General features: G+C 45.8%; 2 protein-coding genes across 3 annotated transcripts in view; one reads left to right on the top strand and one right to left on the bottom strand.

The window, feature by feature from the left end:
- Positions 1–1,830, top strand: part of SLC22A14 (solute carrier family 22 member 14) — a 31,830-nt gene extending 30,000 nt beyond the window's left edge. The window contains exons 13-14 of one of the 2 annotated variants that reach the window (XR_006585660.1): positions 129–267; positions 1,689–1,830. The gene's annotated coding sequence lies outside the window, so the exon portion shown is untranslated. Of the gene's footprint in view, positions 1–128; positions 447–1,688 lie in introns of those variants that run through there. The other variant, XM_045037864.1, reaches the window with a different exon arrangement.
- Positions 1–14,487, bottom strand: LOC111562244 (deleted in lung and esophageal cancer protein 1-like). Its single transcript, XM_023260189.2, has 4 exons — positions 14,459–14,487; positions 5,326–5,827; positions 4,398–4,559; positions 1–36 (listed from the first exon to the last, which is right to left on the bottom strand). Exons 1-4 carry the CDS (start codon positions 14,485–14,487, stop codon positions 1–3), a joined length of 729 nt encoding a protein of 242 aa, XP_023115957.1.
- Between the last annotated feature and the right edge of the window lie 208 nt (positions 14,488–14,695).

Raw genomic sequence — 14,695 nt, 5'->3', positions numbered from 1 at the left:
CTAGCTGGGGCAGGCCGAGATAGATTTCAGCTCTGCCTGAAAGGAGGTGTGCACGTGTCAGGGAATAATGACTCCTTTTCCCATTTGCACGGCGCTTTCTTGCTCAGTTTTCCCTCTGACACTCACAGATAAGCACGGTCTCGGGGACTACCCAAATCACATCCTTGGGTATTCCTTCCCTGATGACTCCAGCCTGGCTGACCTCTGACCTCCGCCTCCCTGAGGATAAGCCCCCACATCCAGCTTACAGTCCCAACTACCCTGAGGGTGAGTCTGCCCTTCCCAGCCAGTGTGAGAGCTTCTCTAGACTGGAGAAGGCCCAGAGCTCCTCAACCGTTAGCCAGACTCAGAAACCTTTGGGTCGGGCCATGGGCCGCACATGCTTTCTCCCTGGGAGGGCAGGGCCTGGCTCTTCTCTTTCTCTGCCCCCTTAATTGGAAGATCATCAGCTAGGGACGGCTGGGTGACTCAGTCTACTAGACGTCAGACTCCGTTTCGGCTCAGGTCATGATCTCACAGTTCATAGGTTCCAATCCCGCATCGGGCTCTGTGCTGTCAGCACAGAGCCTGCTTGGGGTTCTAGATCTCCCTCCCTCTGCGTCTCTCCTGCATGCACACGCACTCTCTTTCTCTCAAAATAAACAAATGTTAAAAAAAGTTTTAAAAAAAGAAAAAAAGGAAGATCACCAGCTTGCGGGGAGGAGCAAATTCCCTGGAGCTTCGGAGAGAAGGACAGAAAAGAATGTCCAACCTCGCGGAGCAAAGGCAGGGAGGCCAGGTCTCCCAGAGAGGGTTGGCGCGCAGTGCACAGAGCCTGGTCCAAACACCCTGCTCCAGGTGTGCGTTCCCAAGCTTGGGCACAGCAAGAAGCTGGTGCCCACACCTCCTTTCAGTGTCATATTCTGGTCCCCCTGTTCTTTGCCAAATTTCCCAAGATTGCCTCCCGAGTAGCGTTTGCAGGTCCCAGAGAAAGGGGTCTTACAAGTTATCTGCTTACAGGATGACAGGATGTTTTATTTTTTATATTTTTTACTATTTATTTTATTTATTTATATATTTCCAATGTTTCTTTATTTTTGAGAGACAGAGAGACAGAGCACGAGGGGGGAGGGGCAGAGGGAGACACAGAATCCGAAGCAGGCTCCAGGGTCTGAGCTGGCAGCCCAGAGCCCAATGCAGGGCTCGAACTCATGAACCGTGAGATCATGACCTGAGCCGAAGTCAGACGCTTAACCAACTGAGCCACCCAGGCGCCCCTATTTTTATTTTGTTTTAATGTTTATTTATTTTGAGAGAGAGAGAGAGACAATGTGCGTGATATGGGAAGGGGTAGAGGGAGGAAGAGACAGAATCCCGAGCAGGCTCCCCGCCTCGGAGCCCGACATGGGGCGCAAACTCACGAACCGTAAGCCTATGACCTGAGCGGAGACCAAGAGACAGGCAACCAACTGAGCCACCCAGGTGCCCCGACAGGATTTTTAAAGGCCTCCCCTGCTCTTTCTAGGGGAGGCCTGTCTGTGGGTTGTGATGACCAACACGTTAGCCACATTTAAACACCTCACCTCAAATTACTTTGCTGGAAGGATTCAGCCAAGACTTTGTCAGTCAGTCCTAGATAAACCTATCTAGTTTGCTTATCTAATCAGTGGCTAATATTACTCAGAGTTTGACATTATATATCTTAACAGACTAGATCCACGCTGTCTCACACAATAGGCCCTAGCCAGATGTGGCGATAGTCGGAATTAAGATGTGCTGTGTATGGGAACGCAAGCTGGTGCAGCCGCTCTGGAAAACAGGATGGAGGTTCCTCAAAAAGCTAAAAGTAGAACTACCCTAGGACCCAGCAATTGCACTACTAGGCATTTGTCCACGGGATACAGGGGAGCTGTTTCGAAGGGACACGTGCACGCCCGTGTTTATAGCAGCACCATCCACAACAGCCAAAGTATGGAAAGAGCCCAAATATCCATCGATGGATGAATGGATAAAGATGTGGTATATTACTGGATATACAACACATACATATACACAATGGAGTATTACTCGGCAATCGAAAAGAATGAAATCTTGCCAACAATGTGGATGGAACTGGAGGGTATTATGCTAAGTGAAATGAGTCAGTCAGAGAAAGACAAAAATCCTATGACTTCACTCATATGAAGACTTTAAGAGACAAAACAGATGAACATAAAGGAAGGGAAGCAAAAATAATATAAAAACAGGGAGGGGGACAAAAAGAGACTCATAAATATGAAGAACAAACTGAGGGTTACGGGAGGGGTTGCGGGAAGAGGGATGGGCTACATGGGTAAGGGACATTAAAGAATCTACTCCTGAAATCATTGTTTCACCATATGCTAACTAATTTGGATGTAAATTTAAAAAAATAAAATAATAAAATTTACAAAAATAAAAATAAATAACAACAACAAAAAGATGTGCTGTGTAAAAAACCACCAATTTCAAACATTTATACAAAAGAAAACATAAAATATCTCATCAGTATTTTTTATATTGGTTGTGTGTAAAGATGATAAGATATTGGATATTGAGTTAATAAAATATTAAAGTCATTGCACCTTTTTAAAAAACTGTTTTTAACATAACAGAAAATTTATATTTATTTAATATAGCACAAAATTTAAAACTACACACATGACTTGCATTTGTGGCTCATGTTACATCTCTACTAGACAGCACTAGACTAGAACCTTCTTCTTTTTGGTCTCCCACATCATTCTTATCACACAGGTTGCTTAATGACATAATGAAAATTAAATGCCAAAATTGCATGAAGCTGCCCATCGTATGACCCTACAAGTCTGGTGTCTTTATGATATAATCAACAGCAGACACATCAGCCAGGGTCTCCAATCGTGGGGTTCTTGCTGCCCGGGTCATGGTCACCAGCTTATGTGGAACTCTGTCACCAGTGTCTTTCAGCCACTTGGGCCTTTCTTTCTTTCTTCCTTTCTTTTTGAGAGAGAGAGAGAGAGAGAAAGTCTTTTTTATTTACCTTAAAAAATTTTTTTTAATGTTTATTTATTTTTGAGAGAGAGAGAGAGAAAGAGTACGAGCAGGGGAGAAGCAGAGAGAGTGGGGGACACAGAATCTGAAACAGGCTCCAGGCTCTGTGCTGTCAGCACAGGGCCCGATGTGGGGCTCAAACTCACGAACTGCAAGATCATGACCTGAGCTGAAGTCCGTTGCTTAACCAACTGAGCCACCCAGGTGTCCCACTTTTTTCTTTTTTTACAAAAATGTTTATTTATTCTCGAGAGAAAGAGAGAGTATGCGTGACAGTGGGGGAGGGTCAGAGAGAGAAGGAGACAGAGGATCCAAACCCAGGCTCTGCGCTAACAGCCGAGAGCTCAATGCAGGGCTCGAACTCACAAACCAGGAGATCATGACCTGAGTCGAAGTTGGAAACCTAACTGACTGAGCCACCCAGGTGCCCCTCTTTTTTCTTCAAGCGGAGCCCAGTGCGGGGCTTGAACTCACAACCCTAAAATCTAGACCTGAGCTAAGATCAAAGTCAGATGCTTCACCGACTGAGCCACCTAGGCTCCCCCAGGTGCTCAGGCATTTCTACCACTGCCCAGGCATTGACCTACACGTGGGACCCAGCTGCTCACACTGCTCGCCTCCAACCCCAACCCCACAGGGCTGCTGCTCTCTGCGTACAGAGTGCGCACAAGCTTATGGCGAGATGGAAGCAGCTCAGAAGGGGGCTCGGGTGCTGGCCTCGGGGGAACACCTGGCCCCACGGATACCAGCCCCCAGCCCAGGAATGAACGCAAAAAGATGTGGACCTTGTGAGGTCCCGGCGGAAGCAGACACAAAACCATTTCACACAGATGTTGCCACCGACAGCCCAAGACTCCTAGGGCTTTCCAGGGAAGATGAATCTCACCCAAGATAAATTTTTAAGTAGTAATTCTTGAGTACAGGAGGAAAGATGCCGGTGTGAGGCAGGAACAATAGAGCGAAGGATTTACCATCAATGTGCCATCCAGCGGTGGTAGGGCTCTCGGAAAAGGGTTATACATTTGTTTAAACAGTCAAAGAGAGGAAGCGACATAACTCCGAAGACACCATAAATCCTAGAAATGAACAATATAGCGACTGAAGTTTAAAAACACAATAGAGAAGCGAAACTAGAATAGATTGTCCGATATTCTCTGTGAGTTGTTTTCCTTATCATTAAATAGCATCCCTCATAACTACTGATACTGTTTGCCATCAGTTCTATTTTGCCTTAAATTATGTTTACTCCAATTTTAGAAACTATTTTATTTTATTTTTACTTTAGAGAGAGAGTGTGCAAGCAGGGGAGAAGGGCAGAGGGAAAGAGAGAATCTTAAGCAGGCTCCACGCTCAGTGTGGAGACCAACTCGGGTCTCAGTTCCACGACCCATAGGCACAACCCAGCCACTCAGGTTCATGAGGTAGACCTCCCGGACCCGTGCCTGGTTCACAAAGCAGGTCCCGAAGTCCACCCAGCTGGTGGAGAGCTGCAGCTCGGGCACGGCCACGGTGGCCTTCAGGGGCACCACCTAGGGGGCAGAGCAGAGCCTGTAACGTGGGGCCCTCATCCACTCCTGCTGGGCTCGGAGCCAGGGGTGCGAGGGCGGAAGCTTCTGAGGAGCTCCCAGGCAGCACCGCAGCTGTGCAGGGGGCTGGCCTGGCATCGAAAACCCAGGCCGGCGGGCGTGTGTGCAGGTCAAGGGCCCGGAAGGTGCCATCTGCTCTCCCCACCACCCCGCTCCCTCTGCCCCCATCAAGCTCTGTGCGTCCTGCTCCCCGGTCAGGCCGCCCTCCCCTGGGCGTCTTCCTCCATCCCCTGGGGGCCCCGAGGCCCAGCCCTTTGCCCCTCCTGGGCTCTGGGCCATCTCCCCTCTTCCTGGCCAGTCCCCCCACGTCACCCTCAGGCGAGGCGCTGCCGCGCTCACCTTCCCCGGCCCTGGGCTCCCGCTGGAGGGCCCGCCTGGCTAGACTGATTCTTCCTCCCGGCCTTTCTCGAACCCGCCCCTCAGGCTATCCCTTCTCGTCCTCACCTGCGTCTTGCAGCCGGGAGCCCCGTGTCCCACCCCACGGCACGGCCCCTGGTTCTGAGCTGAGATGGGGAAGGAAGGAAGACCTGTATTTCTCGGGGTGTGTCCTCGGGGAAAGGCGTCCTCCAGGGCTCGCCGGGCCCTCAGGGCAAGGGCCGGGGCCGCTCCCGTTTCTGAGGTCCGCGTGGGGGTCCCACCTCCGCCGACCCACCAGGACAGTCTGGCCCGCTGCCCCCCTCGGCGCGTGCGGGGCAGGCCCGGGACTCACCTGAGCGGGCTGGTCGGCGGACTCCAGGAGCAGGTTCTGAGCGAACACCATCTCCTTCTCTCCGTTGGCATGCCGCCGAACGTCCACCCCGGGCAGCATCTGGTCCGCCGGGAGCTTCTGATAGGAGAGCAGCTCCAGGGACAGCGAGAAGGACACGTTCACCTGAGCAGACGTGAGCAAGGCCGTCGCCTCGCGCTGCCGAAGGCGGGCGGCAGCTTCCCCACCTGGCGATCGGTCCTCCTTCCTCCCATGGCCCCCGCGGCCCGGACGGGGCCGGCAGGGTGCCTCCCTCCACCCGGCGCCCCTGTCTGGGGTGTTTGGCCCACGGACGCCGCACCCTGCCCTGCGCCCCGCACCCGTTAGTACGAGGAGCTGAGGCCCCCGAGGGGACACGGCCGGCAAACCTCCCTTTACCCCTTGGCGTGAGCAGGGCTGTGGGCGGGCCTGTTGGCCCAGCACCGCCTGTGTCCTTATCCTGAGGACACAGAGGAGCCTCTGACGGCTTGTTAGCGGGGGATGTCGGAATCAGCTTTGCCTTCTTCAGAGGTCACTCTGGCTGCTGTGGGGAGGTGGGCTGAGCGTGGGCTGACATGAGTCAGGAGGCCAACGTATAACTTAGCTCAGCGGGATGGGGCTTGGATGCGTGGCTTCCACACAGGTCAGTGGGCCTAGCTCCACAAATTTACCTAATGCACCTGTTACAATACAGAATCCTTGGCCACAGGGTCTAGAGCAAATAAAAAATGCAACCACTGTAAGGCCCTTTATGAAGACTTTGAGAGATTGAAGGCTGTGCCTCCTAGACCCTTTCAACTAGGCCGGTTTGGTAGAAGCTTCTGGGCAGCGTTATGTAACTGTGCCACTCAATACAGTAGCCATTAGCCGCTCGTGGCTAAGAGCCTTAACACTTTTGAAGAAACAGGAAAGGCTGAAAATTAATGAGCTAGGTCTTTCAACATAAGAAGTTAGAAATAGGCTAGTTCAATATGCCCATCAAATATATAAAGAACGAAATGATAAAGATAAGGGCAGAGGTCAACGAAGTAGCAAACAAAGATGTAATACAGAAAACAAAGAAGGCTGAAAGTCTGTTATTTGAGAAGATTCATTACACACACGAATGGACAAACCTCTGTCAATAAGAATTCTTCAAAAGAGAAAAGGTACAAACAAAAATATTAAGAATTAAAGGGAGGGGCGCCTGGATGGCTTAGTCGGTTGGGCGGCTGACTTCGACTCAGGTCATGATCTTGCGGTCTGTGAGTTTGAGCCCCGCGTCGGGCTCTGTGCTTACAGCTCAGAGCCTGGTGCTGACAGCTCAGAGCCTGGTGCCTGTTTCGGATTCTGTGTCTCCCTCTCTCTGACCCTCCCCCATTCATGCTCTGTCTCTCTCTCTCTATCTCAAAAATAAATAAACGTTAAAAAAAAAAATTAAAAAAAAAAAAGAATTAAAGGGAAAGAGCCCCCTTAAAAAGGCAAACAAGGACCAATGTTGGGATATATTGGATGGTTTGGCAATCCCCTCCTGGGTGGATGCTCGAAAGAAAAGAAGGCATCTATCCACACAAAACCTGTACGGGAATGTCCACAGCAGCATTATTAATAAGAGCCTGAAAGTGGAAACAACTAAAATGTCCATCAGCAGATGAATGGATAAATAAAATGTGGTATGTACATGTGAGAGAATATTTTTGGCTAAAAAAAAAGAAAGAAAGGAAGAAAGAAAGAAAGAAAGAAAGAAACTTATCCCTGCTACAACATGGATGCATTTTGAAAACAATGTCCTAAGTGAAATAAATCCATCATAAAAGGCCATATGTTGTATGATTCTATTTTAATTTTTTTTAATGTTTATTTTTGAGAGAGACAGAGACAGAGCATGAGCGGGGAAGGCACAGAGAGAGAGGGAGACACACAGAATCCGAAACAGGCTCCAGGCTCCGAGCTGTCAGCACAGAGCCCGATGTGGGGCTCGAACCCGTGAACTGTGACATCGTGACCTGAGCTGAAGTTGGACGCTTAACCTACTGAGCCACCCAGGTGCCCCTCAAAAACACAGTTTTTCAACGTTTTTTTTTTTTTTTTTTTTTTTTTAATTTATTTTTGGGACAGAGAGAGACAGAGCATGAACGGGGGAGGGGCAGAGAGAGAGGGAGACACAGAATCAGAAACAGGCTCCAGGCTCCAAGCCATCAGCCCAGAGCCCGACGCGGGGCTTGAACTCACGAACCGCGAGATCGTGACCTGGCTGAAGTCTGACACTCAACCGACTGCGCCACCCAGGCGCCCCTAAAAACACAGTTTTTAAAAATAGACTTTAGTCATCATTGGAGACACTACTGTTCAGACTAAGTAATCAATATAACTTATGATAAAGCTTTTTATTTCCTGACATAAAATATGTTAGTGGAATAATGTTGTGGGAAGTAAGCAGTTTACTGTAGAACCACATCCAGTTATATAAAATTTAGACATTTATTTATACAGAGATGATTAATGTGGAGATAATATGCTCAAAATGTTGAGTGATTTTCACTGGATAGAAGGTTTTATGAAAATATTTAAAACATTCTTTTAATTTGAAAAAATTTTTTTGGCACTTTTTTTGGTATATATATATATATTTTTTAATAGGCTCCACACCCAACGTGGGGCTTGAATTCATGATCCAGATATCAAGAATTGCATGCTCTATTGACTGAGCCAGGCAGGTGCCTCTGTATCTTTCTGTAATGTTAGAAAAATTTTAAATATGTATGCATGATCCTTATAAGATATTAAAGCTATTCCCAAAGAGGAGAAACATTAAAAAAAATTTTTTTTAAAGAAAGAGGACAAAAGGGTAAGTTCCACTATTCAAGGAATTTTATAATCCAAACTTACGCAAAATTTTCCAGAAGATGGTGAAAAAGAAAATAGTTCTGAGCCAATTTATGAGCGTTGCAAAGTCTTGATTAAAACATAGACACAGTTTAGGACTCAACCTCATTCACGAACATAGATGTAAAAACTTTAAGCAATTACAAAGCAAGTCCAGCAAAACGCAATAAAATGACAATACACTTTGACCAGGTTGAATGTATTCCTGAAATTCGAGATTGGCTTAACCTTATAAAATAGATTAATATATTTGACCACATTCACAGAATTTGAAACCATCATTTACAAATTTAACATACATTAAATTAAAAAAAAAAAAAAGACCTGTTAGCATAAACTCAAGAATGTGAGAGAATTTCCGTAATAAAGGGCATCCGCGAGGGTTAATTTTGTGTGTCAATGTGACTGTGCCAAGGGACACCCAGAGAGCTGGTGGAAACATTATTTCTGGGTGTGTCTGTGAAGGTGTTTCCGGACGAGATCAGCCCGTGAACTAGTAAAGCAGAGGGGAGGGGGGCACCATCCAATCCCATGAGAGCTGGAATAGAACGAAAAGGCAGAGGGAGGGCAAATTCACTCTCTCCACTTGACCTGAGACATCCATCCACCTTCTCCAGCCCTGTGACATTGGCAGTCTGGGTTCTCTGGCCTTCAGACCCACGTCAGGATTCACATTATAGCTCCTCAACCCTCCAGCCTTCACACTTGACTGGGTTACACCATCGGCTTTCCTGGTTTTCCAGGTTGTAGGTGGCTGATGGTGGGGCTTCCTGGGTTCTACAACTACAGAAGCCAAATACTATAGGAAACCTCCTCTTGTCTATATCTCTAGACACCCTATTGGTTCTCTTTCTCTGGAGGACCCTAAATAGTACAGTCTCTGTATAAAATTAGGCAGCAGAGATTCTCCTTGGTGTTAAAATGTTGTATTTTCTTGGAGGTCAGGTGCAGGCACATCTGCACTCTTGCTACTTCTATTCTGCAAGTACTAGCCGTCCAAGGCAGTGCAGGGAGACAAGTAAGGGAACAAGGATGTTAAAATATTATCATTACACTTGCAGACGGTAGAAGAGTCCACGCAGGAAAAGTTTAAAACTCTAGGAATAAATGAAATGAAAGATACAACTAGCTGGTCTCCACGCAGGTTTTCAGTCCACACCCATGTGCTGCCTGTGAAGTTCTCGGGAGCATGTTAGCCAAGGAGCCAGCCTCCTTTCCAAGTCCAGGCGCAGAGGGATACCCAGACGGAGGAGCTGGCCGGTCACCAGAGGACCACACCACACAGTGCCCTTATTAGGGAACTTCTGGAACAGCATGGAGTATGAGAAGAGGGCTTCACACTTCAAATTTCACAAAGATGATGACCTTCGGGAAGGGTTACAAAAATTCACTAAGAAATGTTAAAAAGCTCAAAATCACATAAAATTTTTGAAAGGAGAGGAAAGATCTTTGATGGAGCATCTCCAAAGCACAGAACACCCTTAGTCCTGACACTGAGAGAGGGGGTGAATGGAGCTCACTTTAGCATCTTCTTTGCCTTCGTGTTTCCACTTCAGTCTCCAAGACCCGTGGTCTCGTCTCCCCAAAATATCACTGGGTACTGTTCTTCCATTCTTGTTGCCGCCTCCTTGTGATCAAGCCTCTAGGTGTAAAATTATCAACTTACAGAAAGACAGCGAACAGGGGAACATGTTAAATGACACCCCAAGGGCACATTCAGCAAAATCCACATTGTAAGAAACCCTGTGGAATAAACAACGCGTCTCCTGCAATAAGCCATTTACAAGAAAAAAAAGATGGAAGGAGAATCTACAGATGGAGGGAGACTTAAAAGGCAAAGCGGGTGATCACAAAGTGCGGGTATTTTGGGGTCCGGATGCAAACAAATATGGCATTCACAAGACAGTTGGAAATTTCAATACTGATAATACTAAGAAATTATTTTAAATATTCTTTTAGGTTTGAAAATGGGATTGTGGGTTTTTTTTAAGTTTTTAAATTTATTTGGGGGGGAGGGGCAAAGAGAGAGAGAGGGAAAGAGAGAATCCCAAGCAGGCTCCGCCCCTAAAAAAAACTTTTAAAAAAACAACCAGAGGGGCACCTGGGTGGCTCAGTCGGTTAAGCATCTGACTCTCGATTGCAGCTCAGATCATGATCTCACAGTTGTGTGGGTTCGAGCCCCGTGTTGGGTTCTGTGCTGACCTTGTAGAGCCTGCCTGGGATTCTCTCCCTCTGCCTCTCTTCCTCCTGGTGCTCTCTCTGTCTCTCTCAAAATAAATAAGTAAACTTAAAAAATTAAAAAACAATTTAAATTCTTTGTTTATTTTTGAGAGAGAGAGAGACAGAGAGAGACAGAGTGTGAGCAGGGGAGGAACAGAGAGAGAGGGAGACCAGAATCCCAAGCAGGACCCAGGCTCTGAGCTGTAAACACAGAGCCCGACGTGGGACTTGAACTCATGACCTGTGAGATCATGACCTGAGCTGAAGTTGGACACTTAACCGACTGAGCCACCCAGGCGCCAACCTCACCCCCCCAATTGTTAAATAACTACATACTGATGGAATGATATCACATCTGGGATTGCTTGAAAATAATAATAAAGTGGGGGGTATGGTTGGGCAGGACGGGCCATAGGTGAATGATTTGGGGGCTGCATGGGGGTTCGTTATATCATTCTATCTAGTTTCATGGATTTTCAAAGGTCACCATGGAAAAGGTTTTAAAATTGTAGTGCTATAAACTAAGCATTCCTTGGGAAAACACGAATATTTTTTGCCAAGCAAACCCTCTTTTTAAGTGTGTGAGACACTTCAAATGTAAGTGCTGGGGCACCTGGGTGGCTCTGTCACTTAAGCATCAGACTTGATTTTGGCTCAGGTCATGATCTCCTGGTTGTGAGATCAAGCCCTGCATCAGGCTCTGTGCTGACACTGCGGAGCCTGCTTGGGATTCTGTCTCTCCCTCTCCCTGCCCCTCTCCCACCCTCAGTCTCTCTCAAAATAAAAAAATAAACTTAAAACAAATGTAAAGTGTTTTCCAGTCTACAGTTTGTCGGAAAGGTTATGCCAGCAAATTGACATTTGATTCACACTCTATTATAAGAATTAGCACATTAGGGGTGCCTGGGTGGCTCAGTCAGTTCAGCGTCTGACTTCAGCTCAGGTCACGGTCTCGCGGTTCGCGAGTTCAAACCCGGCACGAGGCTCTGCGCTGACAGCTGGGAGCCTGGAGCCTGCTTCGGATTCTGCGTCTCCTTCTCTCTCTCTGCCCCTCCACCACTCACGCTTTGTCTCTCTCTCTCTCTCTCTCTCTCTCTCTCTCAAATAAGTAAAACATTTAAAAAATTAATTAATTAATTAATGAAAAGAATGAGCACATACATATGGTTATATATTGTCAGCATAGTAAAATCAATATATTTTTACAATTTCAGCTTCGTGTTTCAAAGTGAATCCCCAGTTCAAAAAGAAGTGCACCCCGGCCACACTGTTCCCCCGCTCCGGTCTTTCAGTGGTCTTCTGCTGTCCTATGCCACCGGCTCTCCTCCAAGGAAGGGACAGTGGCTCTGCTGTCACCTTCCTCACCCATTTAGATGAGAAGGTGAAGGACAAATCTTCACAGGGCACTGGATCCAGGGCCCCTTGTGGGGCATCCTCAGGCAGTGTCCCTGCCCCGGGCTTTGGCAGGGCCCGGAGATCTGGGTCCTGGATGCCTGACCGACCTGGTGACGAGGCCTGAGTGTTGACAACAGCACGTGGCTCCACGTTGTGGGTTTAGCTCTTTACGAAGATTTGCTTTTGTTTTCGTTTTACGTTTCTGAAGAGGTTCATCTTTTTCTCTGGAGTCAAAGACTAGCTCTTGAATTATTTACCAGTTTTGTGTTTGCACCGTTTTCTTATTGTTTTTGCCTTTTTTGTCTCCTGTCTGCTTTCCTACCGGCTCATGTTTTCTTTTCTTTTTTTCTTTTCTTTTCTTTTCTTTTCTTTTCTTTTCTTTTCTTTTCTTTTCTTTTCTTACTTCCTGAATTATGGGCTCTATTAGTTTCCTAGAGCTGCTAAAACAAAAGAAAGAAAGAAAGAAAGAAAATACCACAAAATGGGTGGCTGAAATGCAAACTTATCTTTTTCTTTTAATTTTTGTTAATGTGTATTTATTTTTGAGAGAGAGGCAGAGTGCAAGCGGGGGAGGGGCAGAGAGAGAGAGGGAGACACAGGATCCAGAGCAGGTTCCAGGCTCTGAGCTGTCAGCACAGATTCCAACGCGGGGCTCGAACCCAGGAACCGTGACATCTTGACCTAAGGCGAAGTCAGACGCTCAACCTACTGAGGCGCCCAGGTGCCCCAGAAACTTATCTTTCATAGTTTTGCAGGCTAGAAGTCTGAGACTGAAATTTGGGCAGGGCCCCCCTCCCTCTAGAGGATCTAGGGAAGAATCCTTTCTTGCCTCTTCTAGATTCCGGCAATCCTCGGGGCTTCTTGGCTTGTAGACACCTTGCGTCAATCTCTGCCTCTGTCTTCACATGGCCTCCCCCTCTGTGTATGTGTCTAAATTTCCCTCCTCATAAAAACACCAGTCATTGGATTTGGGCCCACCCTAATCCAGATGATTTCATCTTAACTTGATTACATCTGCAAAGACCCTAATTCCTAATTAGGTCATACCCACAGGTATTACGAGTTAGAACTTATACTCTATTTTGGGGGGCACACAATTGTACTCATTACATAGAATTAATTTCTTTTCATTCTTTAAAGAAAATATTCAAGCATATGCATTCACCTCTGAGTCAATTCCAAAGATTCTGCTAAGGATGCTTTCATTGTCTTGCTTTCTAAGTAGTGTCTTAGATTTTGATTTCCTTTTTGACCCATAATTATTTAAGAGAATAAGTTAAAAGTCCCAAGCGCCTTGATAACTCCCCATTATTGTTGTTTTGTTTTCTTGATTTCTTTTTTTAAATTCTTTTAGTCCAAAAGTTGAAAGTTCAATAATTCATCAACCATAGCCAAACAACAACAACAACAACAACAACAACAAAAAGCCCAACAATATAGAGTTACTTAAAATGTCACCTCCTAACCAAGAGCTTCTAGATCTCATTCTCACAGATAATTGTTAATTACTCGGAGTTAATCTTTCCAGGCCTTTCTTTTGTGTATACAGGTGTAATTATCTTCCTCAAATGTTCACGGAGGTGGGGAAAGGCAGGTATTAAGGTACAAGTGCAGTGAGGCCAGAAAAATGGAAAGTATCCACACCAACATTTAATTTTCCTAAATCAAATTTGCTTCTGAGGTGAGTACAAACACATAAACAGCAGGGGTAGCGGCACTCTGGTGAAAATAAGGACTTTTCTCCTTAGGGCTGTTGACAATCTGCTTAAATATCAAAGTCCATCAAAGTTTTCTCCAGATATAAACACACAAAAATCAGCTTAAAAAAATCTTAACCTCAAGCTAAATGAGTTACTTATTTAACTGGAGGCAGGACCGACTTTTACCCTCAAACTTAGACAAATAAATCTCTCTGATGTCTGCCCAGCTAGGAGCTAAATTCTAAATATTTCTTTTCTCTCGTAACAACTTTCCGCTGATCTCACAAAGAATTTGTGCTACCTTTGCGATAGAATGGACAGGAGAATGATTTAACTCGAAACACATCCCAAGATGAAATCTATAAAATTTCAGATATATAATAAATTAGTGAACCTGAATTATAATTGTCTATTTCATTCCCTAATTTCTGATTATTTTTGCTCCAGTGATTTTCCTCTTGGTCTTAGAAGTGAAAGGGATAGGAATTAAAGCTATGAATTACTCCTAACTTTTCACTCTTGAAACAACTCATCAAGAAAAATATCTATAAGCCCGGATGATTTCAATAGGTCAGTATTAATGAATACTGCCGTAGGCTGGGTGGGATAAAAAACAACTAGTCTGCCATTTTTATATGAAAAAAATAAAACTTCTTGGAATTTATACACAATGCATCTTTATAAAGAAAGCATATTTACTTCATGACTTTTGCAAAGAACAAGATTTATTCTGAGAAAAATCCGTGTTTACTTTGAGAAAAATCCTTGTTGTGGTTGCCATCTTTAGAGAATGAGGAGATGCTCTGGTGTTGTTTCATTAGAGACCCAACTCGAATTTAGGCTTCTCTCCATTTTCCTATGTTACAATGAATCTCATGCTTATATGTACTAAATGGAAAGTTTTTTCTTCCTCTAAAACACTTGTATCTAGTGCTTACCTCAGACATTCGTTTTCACTGATGTCCATGTTATGATGTAATTTATTCAGCTGACAAACACCTAGATTCCAAGCAAACTCAATGGTTTAAAAATCAAAGCCCTAGGGGCGCCTGGGTAGCTCCACCCGTTAAGCATTCACTTAGGCTCAGGTCATGATCTTATGGTTCATAAGTTTGAGCCCTGCATTGGGCTCCACGCTGTGCAGAGTCTGCTTGGATTCTCTCCCTCTCCTTCTC

This window comes from Felis catus, chromosome C2 (genome assembly GCF_018350175.1).
Source record: "Felis catus isolate Fca126 chromosome C2, F.catus_Fca126_mat1.0, whole genome shotgun sequence".
Taxonomy (NCBI): Eukaryota; Metazoa; Chordata; class Mammalia; order Carnivora; family Felidae; genus Felis; species Felis catus.
Note: the sequence above shows the minus strand (reverse complement) of the source record. Positions and strands in the feature narration are given on the sequence as shown.